This window comes from Anabas testudineus, chromosome 9 (assembly GCF_900324465.2).
Source record: "Anabas testudineus chromosome 9, fAnaTes1.2, whole genome shotgun sequence".
Lineage (NCBI taxonomy): Eukaryota > Metazoa > Chordata > Actinopteri > Anabantiformes > Anabantidae > Anabas > Anabas testudineus.
The window spans coordinates 22,125,692-22,149,597 of NC_046618.1; the positions used below are offsets into that span (position 1 = coordinate 22,125,692).

At 39.8% G+C, this 23,906-nt stretch overlaps 1 protein-coding gene across 1 annotated transcript in view; it reads right to left on the reverse strand.

Moving 5' to 3' along the window:
* Positions 1-23,906, reverse strand: part of LOC113151381 (protein unc-13 homolog B-like) — a 127,471-nt gene that overhangs the window by 97,989 nt on the left and 5,576 nt on the right. The window contains exons 2-5 of the mRNA XM_026344353.1: positions 17,301-17,330; positions 8,908-9,007; positions 1,239-1,356; positions 198-321 (exon numbers count right to left, since the gene is read on the reverse strand). Coding sequence (XP_026200138.1) covers positions 198-321; positions 1,239-1,356; positions 8,908-9,007; positions 17,301-17,330 — 372 coding nt within the window. The remainder of the gene's footprint in view (positions 1-197; positions 322-1,238; positions 1,357-8,907; positions 9,008-17,300; positions 17,331-23,906) is intronic.

Genomic DNA, 23,906 nt, shown 5'->3' on the forward strand with positions numbered 1-23,906 from the left:
AGCAAACATGTCACCCAGTGCACGTATGGATATATTATTACGTATTATTTTTCTAATAATATATACAAAAATTAAATGAATGAGTGTTCAGCCATATATTGAATCTAAAACACAGAAATATTACCCAGAATTCAGATGAGGACATCTGAATTTGTCTAACTTTGTATGTAAATGTGTGTTTGGGCCCACTTGCATACCAAAGGGTAACTCAAAGCGGGTGTCCAGCAGCACTTGATGTGGAGTCGGGTTGGTGGTCCCACAGATCTCATCCTCTCTCATTAACACCTCCGAGTCCAGAGCCGTCCACTCTCCTGGTCCCTCCTGAAAGACAGAAATGAAAAGAGAACTAACAGAAGAAACAGAAGAGAGAAAGAGCAGATAAAATGTAGATAAACACTAGAAAGAGAGAAAGAAAGGCTAATAGGAAAACGTATTCACTCAGAAGAGTCAACACAGTAATTGAGAGCTGAATTGAGCGGAGAAGAAAGAATGGTTCAATAAACCCGAGCAAAGATGAAGAGGAAAGAAATAGCAGAGGCAGTGGAGACGGCGATAGAACAGATGTGAGTGTTTACCGTGCTTCCAACTTGGTGAGGAAGTCAAACATTGGGGGATGCAATATTAATGACTACACAGGCGGTGCCGCCTCGCTTTAAAACTCTCCAGATAAAGTAATGAGGTTTGGACGCAAGACAAGTCTCCCCACAGAGCGCGAGAGAGCGTTGGCAACGGCGTCTAACTGGCAACCTGCAGGAGTACTGATGTAGCTGACAGGTAAAGATGGAGTTTTAATAAGTAATGACTGATAGGTGGAGGATGAGTGTTTATTTAGTGAGCAGCCTAACGAGCACATTATACGTACAGTAAACTGAATTTTAGTTTGTTTAGGTGGAAGATAATGCCACGTTGCTGACATGGCTGTGGCTAAAGTATAATACTTTTAATAAGGTGCAATTACAACTCAAGAGCCACAGAGCTTTATGCAGCATCATTATCATCTTATTTAAGCCGCAATGGGAGAAACATTCACATTAAACACGAGGAGATATCAGTTCTGACATGTACTGTATCTCATACAGGGCAGATGGACAAGTGTTAAATGGCCGTCATCATCAGTGTGATGTCAATAAAATCTAATATTAGCATGAATATAATCAATGCAGGTTATTAAGCATCATCGTAATCAACATGACAACAAGGCCCCTATGTGTTTATGTGTACGTATACGTGCGTGTTACCTCGTCCGACTGTCGGATGGTGCTCAGGGGGATCAGCGCCGTGCCGATCATGGTGTCCCAGATCAAACCTTTGTTCCACAGCTCCACCACAAGACCTGACTCGAGGTGATTTATCTCGCTGCAGAAGGACAGATAACATAGCATTACATAGACAGCACGGGGAATTTCCCACAAACAGCGATTGGTAGTCGTTTGGACTCTAGAAACAGAGCAGGAGGTTTGTCGTACTCTGGATTTACTGAGAAGTCATTTTTGGTTCACGTGGTCTTCGTTCAGTACTGTAAATACTGGTGCCAAGGTCATTTCTATGAGCCATTAATGGATATAGTTTTCTGAATTGCGTTTTGCACCTGAAGGTGACTTTAAGTAGAAAAACCTTCAGGGTATTGTTACATAACCACACAAAGCGGACAACAGTTGCATGTTAGTCGCTATAATTTGTCTATTTTAAAGATTTATAATTAGCCTCAGTAGTAAATGTTATATATAACTAGACCATTATATCTATAATTAAGATGGAGCTGATGTTACACTACTCAACTCTGTTTGATCAATATTTGTCTCGTGTTTTTATTCACATCCTACATGTTTCATCCTGGAATTGACCTAAGTCTGATGTAATACAGTAGCTCTCCCCTTCCATCAGGTCAGGAAGTAGGGCAGCCTGATCCTAAAGTAGCGAGACTGAAGGATGAGAGCCGTCATTTTCTGACAGATCCGTCTTAAAGAGAAGACAGTAGTCGAACTGTCTCCATCCTCTTCTGCATATTTATATATTCACAGTTCAATTCATATTCATATCGCCTCAGTTTGGCTGTCAGTCATCCCCGATGACACTTCACAGCTGACATGATGGATAGAGGAGGGAGGGCGGGAGAAACTGGGAGGAATCTGTGTGTGTGTGAGTGTGTGTGTGCAACTCCAGACACACTGAAGAAGCGAGCCAGCTGAACACGAATCAAGTCAAGACGATACCTTTCCTAAGCGTTACCATGATTAGTCATCATTAACCACCTCCATTTGTATGTTTGGTTGTTTACATGTTTGTATGACTACAAAGAAGATTTTACAACAATGGTTTACTAATGTGGAATAGCTCCTATTGTACCAGTATTATTTAAAAGATACTACTGATATGAGAGTATTTCTTTAAATCAGCTGCGGCAGACTAAAGCACAAGCAACAGCTGAGGCACCAACATATGTAGTAGTCTCCTGCATTTAAAAGTCACTGTGATGTAGCTGCACTTATCTAAAATGAGCTAGATTTAAAGTCTAGTCTCGAGTTTATAGTCCAGCGTTGTTCCTGGGAACTGTTCCTTTAAACTAACACAAAGATGAGTAAACATATGACTGGGTGGGTGGATACTGCTTACCTCCCATCTGACAGAATCTGGATCCGCATTAACTTCCGTAAAGTGCAGCAGTTCACATCAGAACTGTGTGTTGTAACCCACAAACTCAATTTCTAATCAAATTTCACCCGAATCGACTTTATTTCCTTTTTGCCCAAGTGATACAAGCTCAGTCTATGAACTTTTTGTGTGCACAAGTCCCAAAAGGCCACGAAGAGCAGTGAAAGAAAAACTCAAACAAAAGACGTGACTTATGATCTACCACCTGATTTTACTCCATGACATTATTTGATTTGAACCATGAAGCATAAAACCTCAAATAAGATTAGAAATAGGTCTGACACTGTCCATCCGTGCAGTCTGTCTCCAACCTGTCTCTGACTCACAGACCAGCAGACCAGAAATGTCTGTTTGTGTGTGTGTGTGTTGTTGAAGCTGTACCTCCGACTCTGACATACAACTTCCTTTAAAGCTCATCCGTTATTGAGGGAAAATAAAATAAATAAATGGTAAAACAAAGCTTATATATGCTGGAAATGCACTCTTTGAAATGTAAATATCCAAGTTATGTCTTTTTAAATCCAGATGTGCATTTAAAAAAATACCCAGCAGTATTTAGTAGCACAGTGGTGCTGGCAGTTTACTGTAAATAAGATCAAGCTGTAAATTATTCTCGTTACAAAAACCGGACGACCTCTGAGCTGGTTTAGATGAGTAGTGGTGTGGTGGCGTTGAGAGAAAGCCGATGACCTGTGACACGATACTGTAAATCAGGTCAAAAGATTAAGCAGCATGTGAGGAAGAAGAGTGCGGACAGTAAATACAGTAAAGCAGAGGCAAGATAAGCCGTGGCTGTGGTGAAAGAGAAGAAGAGTGGAAGCAGTATAAGAAAAACGTCAATACCACAGAAAGTCACGAGCACGTGAGGCCTCTCTACCCAGAGTGTGCTGGGATCATCCCCTTATCCCACCAGCCGACCAAGAACAAGGTCTTCAAGAATAAATGAATTTCAAACAGCCACGTTGTGGAGTGTCTCATCATTTGACAGACATCAATCGACTCGCATAGCACACACCAGACAGGGATGATCAAGGACAGCAGCTGAGATGTAACTATTCATTGAGCAGATGTGAAAAGGTTCAGCTTCTCTGAAAGGTTGATGCGAGTCAACGCTGGCGAAAAAGACAAAGATGCCAACAGTGTCTAGGTTCACACAGAAAACAGTGGGTGTAGGTGTCTCAGCAGGTGTTTGACACGCGTCAAAATGCTGACGATGACTGTTGCCCTCAGACTTAGGACCTGTCTTGTGTTATTTCACATCTATCTCTCCTTCTGTTTATTTCCTGCCATTTCTAAACTGCAACCGTTCAATAAAAGAATAAAATGTCATCCCACAAAAGATCTTTGCTCCTAAACCATACAAGTGACCCCAAAGGTTGCGATGTTTATGACATCTCACAATATTACAGTATCGATTTGAACAAGTAGCTTTTCCACTTTTGAAGACGGAGCGTCTGGTCGACTTCAGGAGTACATACAGACACTTTTGTTTGTCACTCTTCAGTCTTTTCCCTTTTGTTGTCACAGGAAGTGTGGTGAAAGGTCACTTTCTTATAGCCATTCTCTAAATTATATGAAACAATTTTTTCCTCAACGAACAAAAAAGCATATTCAGTCCAAAGCGCTACAGGTATATTTAGAACTTTTCTTTGCTTGCGACCACTTAGAAACAGCAGCAATCCAACAGTGACCGTACATGAACGAATCTCGTTCACTGACTAAATGGGCATAATGAATTGGATTCTCGCAGGGTAATTTTGGGGCTGGCTTGTGAGGCAGCTGCTTGGCAGGTGACAGCACATTAAAACAGCCAAATGTCTCAGTGTGTGTCCACAGGATCTCAGAGCATTTCACTGCTGCCAATTTGAAGTTCAAATGACATGAATGTGCAAACGAGAGGAAAAGAGAACCAGATTAAAACTGATGCTCTGAAGATAAAAGTATTGTCCCTTCCTGAAACATAAGAGCTTTAGGAAATCAGAGCCAACTGGAAACAGATATGTCTCAGCCTCAGCAGTATTAATGCCTTTGTCACATCATGGAGGATGCAACATACTGATGGGCACCATCACTAACTAGTATCACTTCAAGATGGCAATTACTAATGTTACCAACAATTAATGAGCAGTTATCTAGCGGTGAGCTGTGCTAGTGCCACATCCATACTTCCTTCCAGCACATTTGTAAATATCAGATCCCCAGTAGATGCAAACTGTATCATCAAGATGGAAACTGATGAACACAACTAACCTCACGCTAAAATGCATTTACAACATTTAGTAACATTGCATATAAACAAGCTAGATTTTACCATGGTAACATGCAGACAGCTATTGTTTGTATCTTTGCAGAAAAGAGGACGTCTTAATAAGGATTCATCCACTGCAACTCATGAATGTGCATACACTACCAGATTGAGGAAAGTGCTGCACCAGCTGATGGATACTGCCGTCCCCACATCGTTATTGTGTGACTGTATAGATGTGAAGTTCAGTGACTCACATGCTCAACAGCCACATAAATGCCAGCGGAGAATAAGTTTAATGCAAGATACGTCTTTGTAGCCATGAGTGACGTTTTCCAGATGAAGTACTAGGTACACTTGGGTATCCAGGCAATCAGAAAATGCATCCTTAAACATCACCTTCTCTCTTGTGTTCCTAAAAATGGACTTCATGTTAGAAAAATATGCATCAAAGTGGTCTAAATAGACAAAACAGTCATAAATGTCAGCTAAGTGCAAATAGTAGGAAAGAAAGAAACAGTTCTATCAGCGGGGGAGGGATTGAGATTGATAGAAGCTCTGAGTGCAGCCGGGAATAGTACCTATTCTCTACTTTCTTTTTTATTTTTGAGCAGGGAGGTAAGACTGTGACAGGATGGATGAACACAAGCCTGACTCAGTACAAACTCATCTCTGACTGAAACTGATAATGAAAAACACCTCTCACTCTCAATCCAGCACTGTCTGTCTCCCACTCTCTCTTTAATCTGCCGTGTTCGTGCACGTCAGAGTAAGGAAGCCTCCGGCTGACCGGCAACTTCTGGTTAAAGTCACCAGCTGTATGTATCATTCAGCAGGAAGGGATTAGAAACGTAAGCCACCTGCTCTTTTACAGATGTGACTGGTCTGCCTGAGTCTCAGAAGGGTCCAGGGTCAGACTGCACATCTGGTGAGGCTGGGTAATGCCTCATGACTACCCAGCTGGGAGGAGCTCACCTCTTCCCCAGCAATAATACCACATATGTTTTATTTATGATGCATCACAATTTAAAAACAAATTGGTTTGGTTAAAAAATTACCAAACAAATTTTAAGTTAGTTTGTTTCTCAGCTTTCTCTTTGCAGATATCACATGTACCGGCCCTCACAGGTAATATAAGGAACCACACTCGAGCTGACAAGTTCCTACTAGAAACCTCTAAATGTACTTCAGCACCACAAGCTGCTGCCTCTTAGAAAGCCCAACTGCTGCTCCTGAGATTCAGGAGCTAATTAACCATGTAGTAAAGAGATCTTTTGGACATAATCACCAACAGTTTTCCAATCATACATCTCTATGATCATACAGCACTAGGTGATATTTTGTTCTTGATATGAGATGCAACATCCTACTCTAGCAGGTGTTATTGTTAGTCTTTGTCTGAAGAATGTATTTAACCAAACCAGAGTGAAAATTACATTCTGGGTACATCTGAAACAGACGAGGACAGAGAGAAGTCTTATGTAATCATGTGGATCCACAGTCAATCTATCCAATCCCGCCAATCAAGTCTAGGGGGATCAGTCTGCAGGAAAGATCTGCGCCTGACATCTCTGCACATGTGAGAAAGAGACACACACACATAGATAGTAAGAGTGGAGGAGAGAGATTAATGTGTATGCTAATTCGTGTGTGCTTTGTAAGATGCTGTACATTTAAATGCAAAACTATTTGCATGATTAAGAGTGACGGGATTTTCATTCATGCTAAATCAGGAAGAAGTGGAATTATCCAATGTCTCACGTAATGGAGGCACTTCAACTTTGCCTTATTGAATTTCATAAACTTTGCATATGATCACTGGCAGGATTTCCTTTTCTGCACATATGCAAGAACTAAATAATTCAATTAATAATAAAAAATAATAATGTAAAACTGTATCTAGTGAATTTTGGAATAACTAAAGTCAAACAAAACCTTTTTTCTATGTGAACATGTTGCAAAGAAGACAAAACACTGTCCAGGTCCACAAACCACAGGTACTACCACCGCAACACAGCTGTGGACAAACCAGTTGTTAGATTTGACTTGAACTTTATGGATTCAGCTTATCATCGTTACTTTTAATGTGTTGGTGCATTTACGTTTATTCCTCAAAATCAAGATTTCGACGGAAGCACCATAATTTAAATGGTGGTTTTCATTCTAATTTGCAGTAAGTGAGTTGCCATGGGAAATGCATTAAGAGTACTTCAATGATAAAATTGAATGAAAGCATTATTCTCACTCTTTTCCAGTTCACTTCTGAGTAGTTACTTTCGATCTCCCCACCTGAAGCACCGTGTCAAGCCCTGTCAGTATTGAAGCTCAGGACAATACAAGCTGAGAATAACTTCAGCCAGTTGGATCACAGGTCAGGTTACAGGTTGCACTTGACAAAGCAAAGAAAAAAAATGGAAAGAGAATAAAAGAATGAAAGCACAAAGCAAAACCACCTTCAAAAAAACCAATATATAATAAAAATTGCTTCTCTGCGACACAGCCAGATACAGGATTAGTACAGGTCAGAACAGCTGCCTGCAGAGGAACACCCGAAATCTGTAAGAAGTAACAAAGTGACTTGAGAAACCAACCTGAAATATTATACTGTATAGTACACCTTTTTATATGGAGAGGTCTGCCTCCGTAAGACATCTTGCAACACAGACTTGCAGGATGTATATTTAGTCATCGAAGGTTCAAAATCACACAACTGCTTAAAATGGCGTTTTACAGTTCGTTCACACTACAGTATTTTTCTGCAACATCCTTGTCGGGCACACATCTGAACTTCCACCACAAATGATATGTAGTCAAATACGTCCCAGACAATCTCTGCAAGTGGTTGTAAAGTGATTCAACATCTTGTTAAAACCTGCTTCACATTACAGAGTCTGTTTTTAATGCTATTAAATAAATGTTAAACTAATGTAGAATCAATGTTGTCAAATGTAGATATTTCCTAGATGCAACAACCAACATGCTGCACTATAAAGACCACTCAGAAAAAAGATCCAGTCCATTAAGCTGAAAAAAAGAGCAATGCCTCAGTATGGTAAGCAATTTTGCTTCTGAGAACAAAAATGTTGTTAAAAAAAAAGTGTGTGTGATGTACACATTTGCCCCATTTGAGCCAAACAACATGACATTAGACCTGTTTGCCTGTCATGGTGCTTTCACATATACTCACCTAGTGACTTTAACTCCAAATAATTCCTCATAGAAGTGGTGGCACAAAGAGCTAGTATGAAAAGTGAAGCTGGATTTCTAAATCAGCAACATCTGTACCTTTTCTCCCCTGTGGAATCGGACCAGGCTGGACAATTCATTAGATTTATAGCCGACTCATTCAGTTATCTGAGCTCGGCATGTAATTTCACTTTCCATCCATCCTACCTGCTCCAACCACAAATTCCCATTTAGTAGCCTGTGCCAGCCGGCCAGACTGGAGTCCCACAGGCGGCTGATGCTCCCTTTCAATTTCAGCGAGTCCTGTTAAGGCCAGCTAGCGAGTCAGCTAGTAGGGGAATACATGACGTGTATTCATCTAAGAGCTGACACAGACACTCCAAAGCTCCAATTTCCAATTTCTCTCTGCATTTGTCTTAATTTATCCCTAGGGGATTGTGCCATACAAGCTGTTGCTGCAATAGTATCGCAAAGTGCAGCAAAGTTAAGGAGCGAACAAAAAAGCAAATGTGGCGTCATGTGCATAATGCAAATTCATTTCCATTGAATTATAGTCACAATATTGTTGATATCACGGGAAAACTTTGTAGTCTCTTAACTGCAAAGACAAGAGCTGCAGGATAGTCTGAACCCACAGAGAAATAGACGATGACTCCAGCCTGATTTTATCTTTTCACTTCATGAAAAAAATGTCTGAACTTTTAGCGTGCACGTTTAAACAGTGCTGCCTGTATGGTATGTTACTACATATCAGCTGTACAGTGTTTGAGTATGTTTATTATATGCTGCCATTGTTAGATAGTCTTTGACTGAAATTGACTCACAACATGAAGTCTTGTTCCCAACATGGCTGGTCCCCACGGACTGTGATGGTTGTACTCTTCACATTCTGGACCTTCAAAGTCACGTAAGCGTTGAACTTCTCTGGAACAGAAGAGAAAAAAAAAACCCCACACATTTATGATGTTGATTTTGCATTGTTGGTTGACTGGTAAGATTCTTCACTTATCAGAAGAGTCCCAGTTAAAGGACATATTTATATGTCTAGATGTTACTGTGCTCAGTAAAAAACTTACAAAATAAATCATCATCTAAACAAATGTTTAAAGTATAAGAGAACATAAAAACTCCCTCTGCACAGAACAATAGCCATTATTGTTGGAGGAGTGAAGCATCACTAGAGCTCAGCATGAATAAAGGGAGACAATAAACAGTTACTAGGAAACACCCAGTCAGTCAGACAATATTGTGAAAATATAAATATTATGCATCAATATCAAAGGAAATTAGAGTTGAAATACTAATGAGTTTCAGAAAAGAACAATATTAAAGATGCTGATACAAAATAGGATCAGCAAACGTAGCTTTATAAATCAAGCTGTCTTCACAAACACTGCACTAATTCTGACAAATTCCGAATCCCATCATAAAAGCAGAATAATGTGTCTTTTTACACTGTATCCAAGGTAGAAACGTGTCTCTACTCGTCCAAGCAGCTTCTTCGATATGAGAAAAGCTGGTTTGTTTCCCCTCACACCTGGAGATTGGAGGTTGGAGGTTGTGAGTAGATGTAATAGTCAACAACCCCTTCTACCGCATTAAAGTTGGTCATTAATTGCGACCTTCCTGGTGGATGTGTGAAGTGGTCTTGATTTTTCTAGAGATAGATGAAAGGGCAGCATGGTAAAGTAGAGAATGTGTCCTCATTTATTGTCCTCAAATGAGAGTCCTGCCCATTCAGTGCAGGTGTGAAGAATAAACAGGTGGATAAATGTGGTCTCCAAGCAACTTTGCTCAGACTAAGGAAACTACTTGGGTGAGTAGTGAAATGTTTTGACCTAACAAGAAAGAAGTTAAGATTCCATGAATCAAGAGGAGATTATATAAAGAGTAAGTAGTTGTGTGCCTCCTCTATTTGTCTCCTGACAACATGGTGAGTATACTGTGACTACAAAGACCTGTAGAAACTCATAGCTACAATGAACATTTAGCTTTACTTACTTTTTGTATAATAAATAATAACATTCTCATTATTATTGCAAATCAGCAAAATGAAGTGTAAAGATTCAGCTTCAGCTAATAAATCCTCCATGTTTGGTCACTCAGGTCAAAGGCTGAGGATCAAAGACAGAAATTAATGAAAAAGAACAACTGCACTTTAAATAAGAAAATCTGAACCTTGTATCTTATCATAATGCTCAATTGCAAGAAGGTCTCTCTATTAACAGTGGAAGCACTGAACAGGGAACATTTTGTGCCAAGAAGAAAACACTTCAGGTGGCAAACAATAGTCTCATCACACACTGATGGCTCTACAGAGAACTATATGACCCTTTCTCTGCTTTTTTATGACACTGGCTCATTTTCAGCATCAATCCAGGTTTAATATTTTATATATTAGAGCTGCAATTATGTATTCAACAGAAATCAACTGGTGCAAAGATAATCACCCTCTCTTTTTCCTGGACGTTTCTCCTTGTTCTCACTGAGAGATTGTTATTTTAAAATTTGACGTTCACATGAAAGTGCACCGTTAGTTTGCTTTTTCCTACCGACAGTCAACATTGGTTTAATAATATTCATGGCTGGTCCCTAACCTTAAACAATTAACAACAACACATCCGCAACAAAATGCATTTTTCTTGTTAAGATTATAGTAAAGTTAAAGCAGTGGTTAGGGATATAATTAGGCAAAGTCTCAGGTAATGCATTGAAGTCTGTCTTTGTGTGTGTGTATCAGCATAATCAGCATAAACCCAGGCCACCAACCACCAAATCCCTGCTTGATTACCTACCTCAAGTAGCCCACTCTTCGCACGAACCGAGAGCCAAATGTACACAAGGCTGAAAGAGCGTGCACAGTGTTGCTGTGGGTATTTTTTTTGTGTCCTTGTACATGTGTGTGTTCTCAATCTTAAAACAACTTTCTTTCCAAGAGGACCAGTGGAGATGAGGGCAGCATCATGGTGTTGGGGTCAGGGACGTGATCATTCAGCCGCATACATGAATACGTTACAGGCAGGATTTGGTTCTAATAGTTGGTTTCTAATTCGGACAGAGAGGTGTGAATTCAGCTGCAGTGAGCATCGGGCTGATTTAGATTTAAACCTGATTCTAAAATTGAGAGAACTGCTAATGATGAATCTGATGAATCGTCCAAATGACCTCTCAACATCCTGCGGTCTACTTCAAAACCACTGATCATAAACATATACAGTAATTCTATTTATTTTGAACAAGGTTAAAATGAAGTGATGACTGTAAATACAACAGCAGAGGTTTTCAAATGTTTTAATGTAGAAATCACACCAGCCACAGGTTCTCAGTGTACATTTGCTCAGGTATTTTGGTAAATGCATTTTTCTATGCAGACATGTTTGTGTGTATTAATTTCCTCCCTCAAAAACCCCCGGAGCTTATTGTTGATTACGTCGTCCTGCTTCAGCAAAGAGAGCAGAGCAGCATTGAGCTAATAAAACATCACTGGGGAGAAGAAACACTCAACACGCAGCTAACAGAGCACAGGATGCTCCCTGCATTTCTTAATCCGTATTTATCCAGGGAAGGTTGACTAGGCACTTGACCTGCTTCCCATTCATTCACTTAACACATTCACACACCAGGGAGCTGCTCGGTACAGCCCTGTTCTGTGGCCAATTTTAACAGCTTGATCAAAGAACTCCCCCAGACCAAGGACTTACATTTTTAGAATTAAATTTTTAGTTATCAAGTTAATGCAACTTCATTCTACCTGAAGGGCAGGGTGGATTTAATTAAAGTCAAATGCTATACATGTAACACAGCCATGTTTTTAGTATGTTACTACTTCTAACTATATCTTCTTAAACATATTTAGGTGCATTAACCACAAGCAGCCACACAGTTGGTGGCCAGATTGTAGGTCACGTTAAAAATCCATGCAAGCAGTTGAATTTCTCATTGATGCTAATGTAGCTGCCTACCTGTGAATTAAAGATTCAGGTCCGGAAACACATAAAATATCAAATACAAATGTGACCTGCATCCACCACCCTGCAGAGGTAAGAGAGAGGGAGCTGAAAGGGTTAATATCAACTAATCCATCATTCATTTAAGGGGGTTGCCAGGTCTCTGATTAAGGGGACAAGAGGAGTGGCAGGATGCAGACAGCCCCATTTACAGCTTGAACTAACGGAGCAATAGTAGTGAAACTCGCAAAAGCTGGATGAGCAAATCAAAAAAGAGGAAAATCAAGCAAAGGTAAAATAAGAATTTTGAGCCACAATCTAAATTTAGCATTTATTTCTTTTGACATCACCAGAGTTGTTGTGAGAGATATTTTAATGACTGTGATAGATGCTTGGTTACACACACACACACACACACACACACACACACACACACACACACACACACACACACACACACACACACACACACACACACACACACACACACACACACACACCCTTCCCCAGTAGGCAGCAACTAGCTGCGATGGGGAGGACATATCCCAGTGTGCAGCGGGACCCTCTCAGGGAACAGCCGGTGTCATTTATAATTAAGGGGCAATGACTTATGAAAATAAATAAGTTATATTCAGTTACACATGGACGTGCGCAGCGTGGTCAGGCGAGATGACATTTACTAGGCTGTCTGCAGTAATGAATACTCTATTATGGGTGTCGAGGGAGGTGGGAGGGGGATGGAGGAGGCAGGAGAGTGAGAGGAGGAGAGTTTTTGGTGGATGATAGGAGCTGAAGGAGATATAAAACTGAGACTAAATCATTTTATGTCTCAACGAATGCAAACAGACAGAACACTGTGCTTTTACTTCAGTCGCTTGTGTTGACAAGACCTCTGTAAAATCATTCAATATCCCTCAGCTGCAACTTCTTTAGCCTCTTTTAGGTTCTTTGTTTCATTGTTTATCAGATTCACTGTACATGGTTCCGACTGATCAGTCCTTTCGACCCTGTTTCTGGCAGCACACAGCTGTTTGCAGCACACGCTTTAATAAATCCACTGTACTGTAAACTACCCAGAAGGCACCAAACAACAGACAACAAAGTCAGCAACAAGCTGGTGGAACATTCAACTGCTAAAGCAGCAGCTGCGTCCACTTCTTAGTTTGTTGCTCCTGTGTGAGTCCCTGAAGAACAACTATTTGGCTTCCTTGAACAAAATGACTGCACTTGCTGCACATCAGATGTTAGAGGAGAGAACCGAGTGGCTTTTAACTTTAACTAAATGAAGCTGCTATACGTTTTCTTCACACCACTGAGCAGAAAGTCAACTCTCATTTTGCTGAAAATTACAGAAACAAAAATTGGTTTCTGTACAAATATACTGCAAGCACAAATACCAAAGAACCAAAGTTTTCTTTTTGCCTAAAAAGCACTTGTGGTTGCAGCTTAGTTGCGTAGGAATGTAATATTCAGGAGACCTGGTTGTTTTTTTTTAGGCAGGATACAGTAAGCATGTCTTCTACAATTGTTTCTTACTGTAGTTAGTTACAAATAAACTAATTTGAGTGAGGAGGAATTGCTGCAGTCTGCAATAAGTCATACAGCAGAACAGGTCAGGCTGTGCTGAGACAGGCCTGCCTCATTACACCAACACCAATGCCTCATTATAGTCAGGGATTCCTCTGCATTCATTAGGCTGCAGTGGACCATCACAGCAAGATAACCGCTACTATCGAAGAGCCATGTGCCTAGTACACACACCTAAAGATGCAAAGACCTGTCATTCAAAGCTAATGATTTATTATAACAAGTACAACCCACATTTACATTTACAGTTTGTGCTCAAGCCAAAAGAGAAACCAAAACAGGTACGACAAAATAAAAATAAAGTCACACCAATATTCTCTTTAGCAGAACCAGTCACCTACTGCAACTCAGAAGTCGCACATGGACATGGGCTGCCTTACGTAAGGGCCATTGGTCGGTTTCGGCTTCACATGTTGTGCCAGGATTGTTTCTCCAAAGCAGCTGGGCATTCAAACTAGTTTCTGTCTGATTAAAAGTCCACTTCTCAAACCTCTAATCCAGATATTTGCAAGTAGAGTAAGTGGTGTCATGACCCAAAAGCACAAAAGGATTTCACTGCAGCCAAACACTACAACATTAGATTTGAATCCATTCAGTTTTCAATGAGCAGATCAAGTTGCTAGAAAATTGCACACATTACCTGGAGGTGAATTACTTTAAATATTCTGGCACACACCTTCCCTTTGGATTATGTCAAACGTGTAAATGGGACTAATGGTCACACACCTGTACACTAGTGTACTGCAGCTGATATGAGCAACATTTGGTCCACATGCAGGTCGACAACAGGCGTCAACAGGACACCTGAAAATGGAAAAAACACTTTCCTGGCCTCTGAGCTGCATCACCAGTGAGTGGGAAAACACATTTTTACCTAAACCACAAGGTTTTATCTTTTATACAGTGACCTTATTAGACTCAGATTAATTAGAGTGATTTGTCTGGCTCAGCTGTACTTCGTCACACTTGGATGAATTTCCACCAGGGCTGTATGTTAGTCTCCTCTTATCTCTTGTGGCTTATTTGTAGCACTGCACATAATTCAAAGTCAAAATCATTAGCATATATGCTCTGGGACTGGCTGTCTGTTCTAGGGGTACACCGTGGCAGTGGACTGGGAGGGTAAATCTCATGGCATGGTTCCCAAATGCATCCAATAGTTATAGGATGGTTCATGAACTGATGGACTAACAGAATACCTGACAACCCAGTGGGACAATATAATGGCTAAAACAGGTAAATTCAGGTCTTAAAGTGAAAAAGTGGCACATATGCAAGAACCATCTCTCAGGAGTCGTCCACCACTGGGGCTTCCGAAGGGCCGTGTGACAGCAGCCAGCTCCCCCAGGCAGAAAATCCATTGCTTCTTATTATTAACATTAATCAGATCATGTTTCCCAAACTGGGCCATTAGAGTGGGACAAACTCTACTAGTTGAGTCTGAGCCTAATAAGCATGTCACATGACTGAACAGCATCCTGGGTATACTCTCCATCACCTACATGTCTGGGTTTGATAGCCCGAGGAAAAACAGGTGTGTTGTTTTAGGTCAAATTTACAATAACACGACTGTGATGTAGATCAGGACGGACAGAAAACACTCCAATGGGGAACTAGGATCACGTAATCTGTGTAAAGTAATTCTGCCTTTGTTATGTTATTTTGATTATCTGGCCGTGTGCAGACATGTGTTTGACTTCTCTGTTATTTAGTTATCAAATGAGGTACTGAGGTGAAAATACGCTTCACATCAGCTGCTGTTTTGGTACCTTGACATTGAAAGGGGTGCAATTTAAAGAGGCACAAATGACCTATATTGGGGTTAAAGTTGGAGGACTTCATGTTACTATTGTACTGACGGTTTAAAGCAAATAGTGGTCATAAATTGTAAGATGGACATTAGTTAACAGCATGTAGACTTCAGAGGCCTTCCTGGACTATTCACCATTACATTAACTCAAGATGAACAACAAGCATTAACATTACAGTGCTTAACATGATCACTGTCAGACTGCCGCTGCATTGTTTATCTTCCTGTCTTCTCTTTCTCTACATTACTACATAACTTGACTTACGGACACACACTTCCTCAATACAGTTTCTAAAAGCAGGATTTGATGTTCAGACTAATCTACTTGAACTCCTCCAAAGAGTGTCAAGTTACAAGGAAGCTCTTCTGTCACTGGACTTTCCCCGTACAGTTAACTGCGTCATTTGTTATTGCAAATTAGTTTAACTGTATTCTCAGGGAGAAATGCTAGTAGCAGTCATTCAGACAAACTACATAAATAAATTAAAGGGCACTTTCATGGTAGCTATGGCTGTATGGTCGCAACACCATCACTCATGTCCTGTTTTATGAACCCTGGGAGGGCCGATCAAATCTCCTCCATCCGCTCTCAAAATATGCTCGGGGATCGGAGGCCAGCAGCAGCATATGACAAATCATCTCCTGCATCTGGAGCCTGTCTCTGTCTCGTAAAGACACTGAAGGATTTGTCTCTGTGTCTCTATTACCTCCTTTATGCTGGGATGACATGTTGTCATTTCAGGCTAGCAGGTGACCCTTTGTCTATAATGATCCATTGATTTTCTTCTCTCCTGCAGCTTGATTTCTCATTCTCCCAGTCACTGCTGTTGTTCTACCCTCATCATCACCTGGAGAGATGATGGAAGGACGAACAGCTGCAGCCAGCAAGAAGGCAAAAACAAAAAAAGACAAAAAGAAAGAGGGGGATGGGTAGACAGCCCTATTTTAACTGGCTTTTAAATTGTTGATGCTTCATCCCTGAAGAAAAAATCTGTTTTTGTCTTTTCAACAGTTCTTCTCTGTGACACATCTATGTAGGATATCCAAGTACATGACAAAGGAGAATCAAACATAGGCTTTATGAGACCGTGCACAAGAAACAGTGCACACAAACTCTTAACATCTGGGGAAAGGAACTGCATTCTCAACAAGAAGCTCAAATGAACCAGGGTGGGACGTCAATACCTTGTTCAAAGAAGCCTCTGCAAAATTATTCACAGCACGCCTGCATAGCAAAACAGGTAAAGGTTACGGTTTGAGTTAAATTATCCAGTGTTACCAACAACTGGGAGACAAACAGCAGTCTCCAGAGGGAAAAACTGTTTTTATGCCCAAACTCAGACTTCCTGCTTAGAAAGTTCTGCAGTAATAAAACAACTAAACTTTACTTCCACCTTTTCCTCTTAGGAACAACATTTATTATGTGTTCATCAGTGCTTGCTGGTTTTTGTGCTCCTTGAATTGGGGTTCTCACAGGATGTGATGGATGGTTTGCTAGAACGGTTGCTAAACCCATGACCTTTTTTCTGTTCCAATAGCTCCACCAGGTGACAGCTACTCTGGGCGTCTCTAATTGTTGTTTTGCTCATTTCCATGAGCATGTTAATGGTAAATCTCACTATTTGTTAGCATCAAGCTAACAGTAAGTATTAAATTGTCATGCTTGTTATAGTTGTGCTGACTGTTATGTGCTTTTATGTGATATATATGCTGAATTTTTAAATTATAAAAATTATGTTTTATTTCCTAAACGATGCTATCAAAACTATGAAGCTCATTTCCACCAACAAAATAAATTATCAAAGTAAAAATAAAAATTCATCCCTTAAAAACATTGGCCACTGCATTCAGACACTGTTCAAACAGCTCTTACCTGGAGGTCCATGGAGTTTGGCTTTTTTTACTGGAAGACAAAAAGAGAAAAACACAGATTATTGAATGTAAGAAACACGGACACACAAACACTTGGACAGAACATTCATTTATTTAATCTTTCATTTTATTTCAGCATGTGAACGATTCTACTCTTTATTTTTGGATGTTTTTTTTTTTACTATGGACCAATTCGTTTTTCCTTCTGACCTGAACGTATGCTTCTTCTAACTCATCTGTGTTAGGTTGTCTTTAGACACTGAACTAAACTGAGACAGAAAGTTTAAAGCGTTTAGGAGGCATCGTTTTTGGTAAAAGAAGGGTGTCAACATCCAAAATGTAAAAACTATGTCATACCACTACCTTCCTGTGTGTCATAAAGCCCAAAAATAGACAGATGTAGTAAATGTTCCAGAAAAACAGTTAAAAGATTTTCAAAATATCATTAAAGAACAGTTCTTAATGAAGAAAATATAATTTATATTATATTTATATAATTAACAAAAAGGTCAGAGCACTAAGTTGGTTATTTGCAGAAAATAAAGTCTATCAGACAGATTTTTAACTAAAATATTGAGGCCTTTATATTTAATGTGTAGTATTATTTTTAATCATCCGTTCTTGTGAGCAAGCAGATTAATAACCATGCATCTGTATTGACACCGGGTACTGCAGGAAATGGATGCAGTCAAATTTATTCTGTGTGAATAATAACAAGCAACAAGGAAATGAGTTGTTAAGACAATGCACACAGTCTGCTAAATACATAAATATTAACCCACTCAAACACTGGAACCATTCATGGGTTTGACACGTTAGTAATGGGCAATACTTAATGGTTTATCCTGTGGGTGGACAGATGCAGTCTCACTGTTTGACACATTTCTTATGACAACAAGTGAACCAGTTATTTCAGTAACAGTAACAGTCTACCCACAGGGTCAGTTCATTGCTGTGTTTATGGTTAAATTAACCACAGACACCTCTTTAACATGCACTACGGACATGAACACTCATTAAGTACATCCTTACAATCTAATGCAATATAATACAGCCAGAAAGACAGTCAGAAAGGTGATAATTGTACTACATGTTTATTATGGAGGTCGTAATGGGTGGTGGAGTCATACTGAAGTGCATAAATGGAAGGGGCCAAAACAAGAGAATGCTTTCTTACTAATGCACTCCACCATCCACTGGGGTCAAAAATCACAGCTGGTGGGCATTCAAGTCATTTAAGTCCAAAACAAATAACTGATTAATCCTGAGAATAATCAGCACATAAATCAATACTAGCAATAATGATGATTTAGTAATGCAGCGTGGTACTAGAACCTTTATGTCTACTAGATACTACGTTTACATCTGAATCCGATCCACTATTTGCCCCCCGATGAACTCCTTTGTGTTTTGGGTCCCTATCGTGCTGCATGATGAAAAATCTCACGATCCGTTTTGTTCCATCTTTCTTTAAATTGGAAGATAAAATGTTTTCATAGACGTCTGAATTCATTTTGCTGCTGTCAACATCAATGAAGATTAATAACCAGATCCTTCTTAGTCTACCTGTTTGATGTCTGTAACTTAGTACACTAGTGGTTTCTTTCTTCTTCAGGACACTCCAAGTGGTTGTACTGGCTATGACCAATGTTCTGACTGACGTTCCATCTTACATTTACATTCAGTCATTCAGACACTTTCATCCTTATAAGGTACAAGGCAAAGGCACCACTACACTATCCAGCTATTTCTTTTTTTCAGCTTCACAACTGCTTGTTTTTTACTCATAGACAGCTCTCTGGTTTACATGTTACACCTCTGAACTATAAATGCACTCTGAAAGGGCAAAACCCAAATCTGAAAATAAACAGTCTGTAAAACAGTCAGTGCTATTTATTGTTTAAATGATGAATAGGACACACCTGGGCAACAAAACACACCTTTCAGTCACATGTTCCAATACTTTTACACACATGCAAAATGGGTTGGTTCAAATAAAAGGTGCTTTCTTTTATGTTGTGTATCAAAAACCAGACATAAACACCTGGAAATAAAAGCTAAAAAGTTGATCTTTTGTCTCATATTAATCTTTTAACATCAAACCCAAATGTTTTCCGTCCACATAAAATAGTGTGTGATAGTGAAAACGGTGTAAAAGTGATGCACCTTTAAACAGCAGCAGTGAGATCTCCCACACAATGCAGAACAAAATGTCCTGAAATGTCAGAGTGTCTTGAAATGCCAATGGGTGCTGCGCTTTAGGTTAGAAGTCACCCATATTGATCTAGAATGCAATTAACCTCCCCTGAGATGTGTTAAAGTCATTTTACCTAGAGCGATATAAAAGTGTACAGCCTTTTTAAGGTAATTTAGTTATTTAAATCAAGTTTAAATGCATATCCTTAGTAAGCCAGATCAATATGTTAATTCAATCACAGCCCAAAAGTGTGACATGTGACAAGAGAGATAGGCACAGAGGAGAATAGGTGGATAGAGAGATGCAGAGAGAGAGAGATTGTTAACAGGTCATTTGTCTTAGGCTGTCAGCACAGCTTGCCTTGTGTGTCACTTGTGCCAGCTTGGCGGAGGCTCACAGGAAGCCTGGTGGCCCCGTTGGTCAAGTGCCAACCAGACAATCTGACAATACCTGTGTGAATGATGTTACACCGTGAAAGGGGCCCCAAATTAGCCTACATAAAGCCAAGAGAAGAGAAGATCTGGGGTTTAGTATAATGTATTTTACTATTAGGAGTTGAAACTTTAAAGATTTTATTTTAATTCATATCTATAATATTCATGATATATTGTGCAACATCTACACCACTGGCCACATATTAATTCAGCATATTATCCCACATCCTATTATCCCGTTGGAAGAGGAGCTATCATTTGACTTTGTGCTTGAGATTTACACTAACAAAGTATAATTAGCGGCTCATCAGCTGCTGCTCTGGTGAGCTGCATTCAGGCACAGTACAGAGTGTAGTTAATCCATGTTTCAAGAGGTCCCAACACAGAAAAAGAAACAAAACACAAAAATAAAACAAAAACCGAGGATTGAACCAAACTGAGGCTCCAAAATCATCATAACACTAGTTTTTAGTCATTTTTATCTTCAGCGGTGGCCTTCACCCTTATCAAGACTATACAACACTATTTAGTAAAGGTACGTTTAAAAACTGGACATTTAGCAGATGCTCTAAATGTCCGTTAGATTTAACTTCTGTAACAAAAACGTATACAAGCAAACATAAAGAACTATGATTGTACAAACTGCGACTGATTAGTGCTGATGACAAACACGAGTTGAGCGGAAGGGGTCAACCACCGGTGAAGTGTTTGCAAATGACATATTGTTCATTTACTTCCATCTTTGCCCAATTCGTCCTGGCAGCGCAGTGCACAACAAGTGTGTGAGAGAACATTCAGACCCTCTCACATTAAACAGCACTCAGCACAGACGAGGTAAGTGGATCCACATGGTGCATCAATCCCTCATGGTACCCCAGAGAGAAGCTGTGTAAGGACACCGATCTATTTGAGGCTTTTCACTGTTAGAGATTTCATCTTCCGGCAAATTAACAGTTTGGTTTTCATTTGTTGACATTTGCCGTTTGATGGAATTGATCCCAGAGTTGCAATGAATCGTATCTGGTAATTAGGTGATATGGTTGTTGTTTGGCTTTTATGTGATAAGATTTTACAAACCTCTTAAGATGTTTTTTTTTTTAAATCTCACAGCAAAACTTTTTAAAATCTTTTATAATTAGTCACTGTGCAAATTAATAGATAATAGAAATAGTGCTGCTGTGCCTGTCATGTCTCAGCAAAGTGAAGAGCATGTCTGACAAATGTTAAGTCGTATCAATCGTAAATTTTAAGGGAGTTGTTGAAGAGGCACTAAAGAAACGCACAAGGTAAATAACTGGCCTCAGCGGTCCATCAGTGTATTTTATGTTTTATCATAGAACTGGCAACAAAATGCACATTTCTATTTTTAATAGAGTGATAATCTGTGAGATTTGTGGCAGATAGATGCCAACTGTCAAGTCTCACATCCCACACTGATATAATGACTCACACAACATATTTTTGAGATTCAGACTGGTCATAATGGTCAGACATGATCACACAACACATCAAAACCAAAAGCTAATATGGACTACATTCACGGATGTGAACGTAGTTGAATTACAAACAGATCTTTTAGGATGTTGCATCAAAAAAGTACAGCGTCAATCAACACTTGAGTGAGTTAAAGTGAGCAACAGAATGAGACATTTACTGGGCACAACAGTTGTGGTGTTTAAGATCCAAAGTATTTAATTTGATATATATACTGTAAGAGTACATTATAGCATTAATCATATAAAGTATAAATGAAAGGTCTAACAGAATGCTGCTTTCATGTGCAGCCTTGAAAAAGACAAAAACATAACTGACCCAGTGGTAACTGAGCTTAGTAAGACGTCAAAAGGCATATTAATAAATCAAATTTCATTAGTGGAACATACTGTACAGTGGTGGCATGTTTGTCACTGGTCACATTTTAGTGCTTTTAGAGGTCAGCATCCCTCTGGACCATAGGGAGGGCCAGCCTCATCTGAGGTAGTAAAGCAGACAGATATCAGACACGTGTTCACCGGAGTGATTGTATGAGAGGATGCGTGCTGCTGGTGACCGAGCGTTTGGCTGGTGGGATAATCCCTCAGGGCTAATGCCTTAAGCAGGGCTGAAATCTACCAGACCCTGCTGCATTGTACTGTGGACGCATAATAAAGAGAGATGGTTGTGTGGGAAAGTGCAGGATTCTTCCCCCTTTGAATAGCAGAACTTAAAAGCGGTTCATGTTTTATCTAATAATGCATCTAAAGCTTTTGGAGGGGTTAATAAAGTAAAGATATTGAAAAAAGTAACGATGTCTATTTGTGGAAAACAACAGACTGATGCTAATGTAATGACTCATAGATTAGTCAGACCTGTAATGTATATGTATTTTACAGATAACCATTCAGATGCATTTACAATGTAAACTACTGTAAATACAGCATTCAGCTCACAGACCAAACCTAGAATTACATGAACACTCCCATATGCAGGAAGCAAAGACTTATCTTCTTACTTATAATTAGTTTTTAATAATTCCGTTTTATTACTTGAATCTAGTTTTCATTGGTCAACTCTGGACTCACCAAAGTACAGTAAAGTTTGCTAAAAATCAGTAAAAGCACAGTTTAGTCATGTGATGCATTTCATGAGGCTGTGCTGCTAAGGAAGCAGTCATTATTTTCAGACAAACATAAAGTTTTATTAACTCTAACCCTGTTAATTTAGTAACTGAACATAAAGCAGGTGTCACTGTGTCTTATCCAAATCAAACCACTTTGCTTGCACAATTGTTGTGCAGCATTTTTGACTGTTTAGGGCAATTTTGGTGACACTGTAAAAGATGGCAGCCACAATTTGGGTGCTCGCTGCTAACAGGAGTGCAATTTCTGTACATTATGTGTTTGTTGAAAGTTGTGCCTTTCTGACCAATTTACAGTGACATTACTTTCTCTTTTCGTGCATTAAGGTTGGAGGATGTGTTGTTTTTGATGCAACGAGTTTAAAAAATTCAAACAAACAATCTATAGTGAATTCAAGTGGTATGGACCAACGTCCAGATTCTTCAAAAGCTCACAAACATCACTACAGACAGTCATTTCAGCCTGACTTTGAAGAAATAATGGCAGCTGACAGTATTACAAAGCCAAAATAATTCTATGTCATTTCCACTGTACACTGACGACACCGTTCTCTTCATTAGACTGAACCTCTGACTGCGGACAGTCAGTGGCTTCTCTGGTGGCTCTGGTTTGATCTCTTTGAAGTGACATGTGACAGTCTGGCTTTGAAGCTGAGGGGTGGAAACAAACCTCAGATAACTGTCAGACATTAATTAGACGTTTTTGAGTCTCTGCTCCACTCAGAGATGCGACACACAGATTTGTTCTGCAGGAGTCTACTTCAGTGAAACCAGGCCACATAGAGTAAGACCCTGACCCTGTGTGGGGTTTTATTACATTCAACCCATCAACCAACTGAACTGAATAATTTGGATCAATGATCAGGTCTTTGCGTAGCTGACGTTGTACTCTTGATCTACCTGTACACGTGCATGTAAAGACAAGAATTAATCTGCAGGTATTAAACATTACTTATCAGGCACCAGTGTTCTTCAATCATTCATTTCTCTCAGGTGAACAGGAGCAGCAGACCTGAAACACTCAGCAGGCAGACAGGCGTGGACTACAGCAGTGTCATTACAACAGGCCAGACGGTGGATCTATTTTTAGTTCTAGTCCTTTGCCTCACGGTGGGTTTGAGTGTGTGGAAGCTGGCAACCTGGTGACCATGTCATTAACACCCTCTCACTTCCATTAAACGACAGCCCCTGCAGACCTCGCCGAGCCAACCTAATAACCGCTGCTCCGTGGATGTACAGTCCATGTGTTTCTGTGCTGCTCATCAAACACTGGCTCAGGTGTGGCTCCTTCTACACATTCCTCTATGCCTCTGTGCTCTCTCGATTCTATAGCAGCAATTTGAATTTATCCAAATGCTT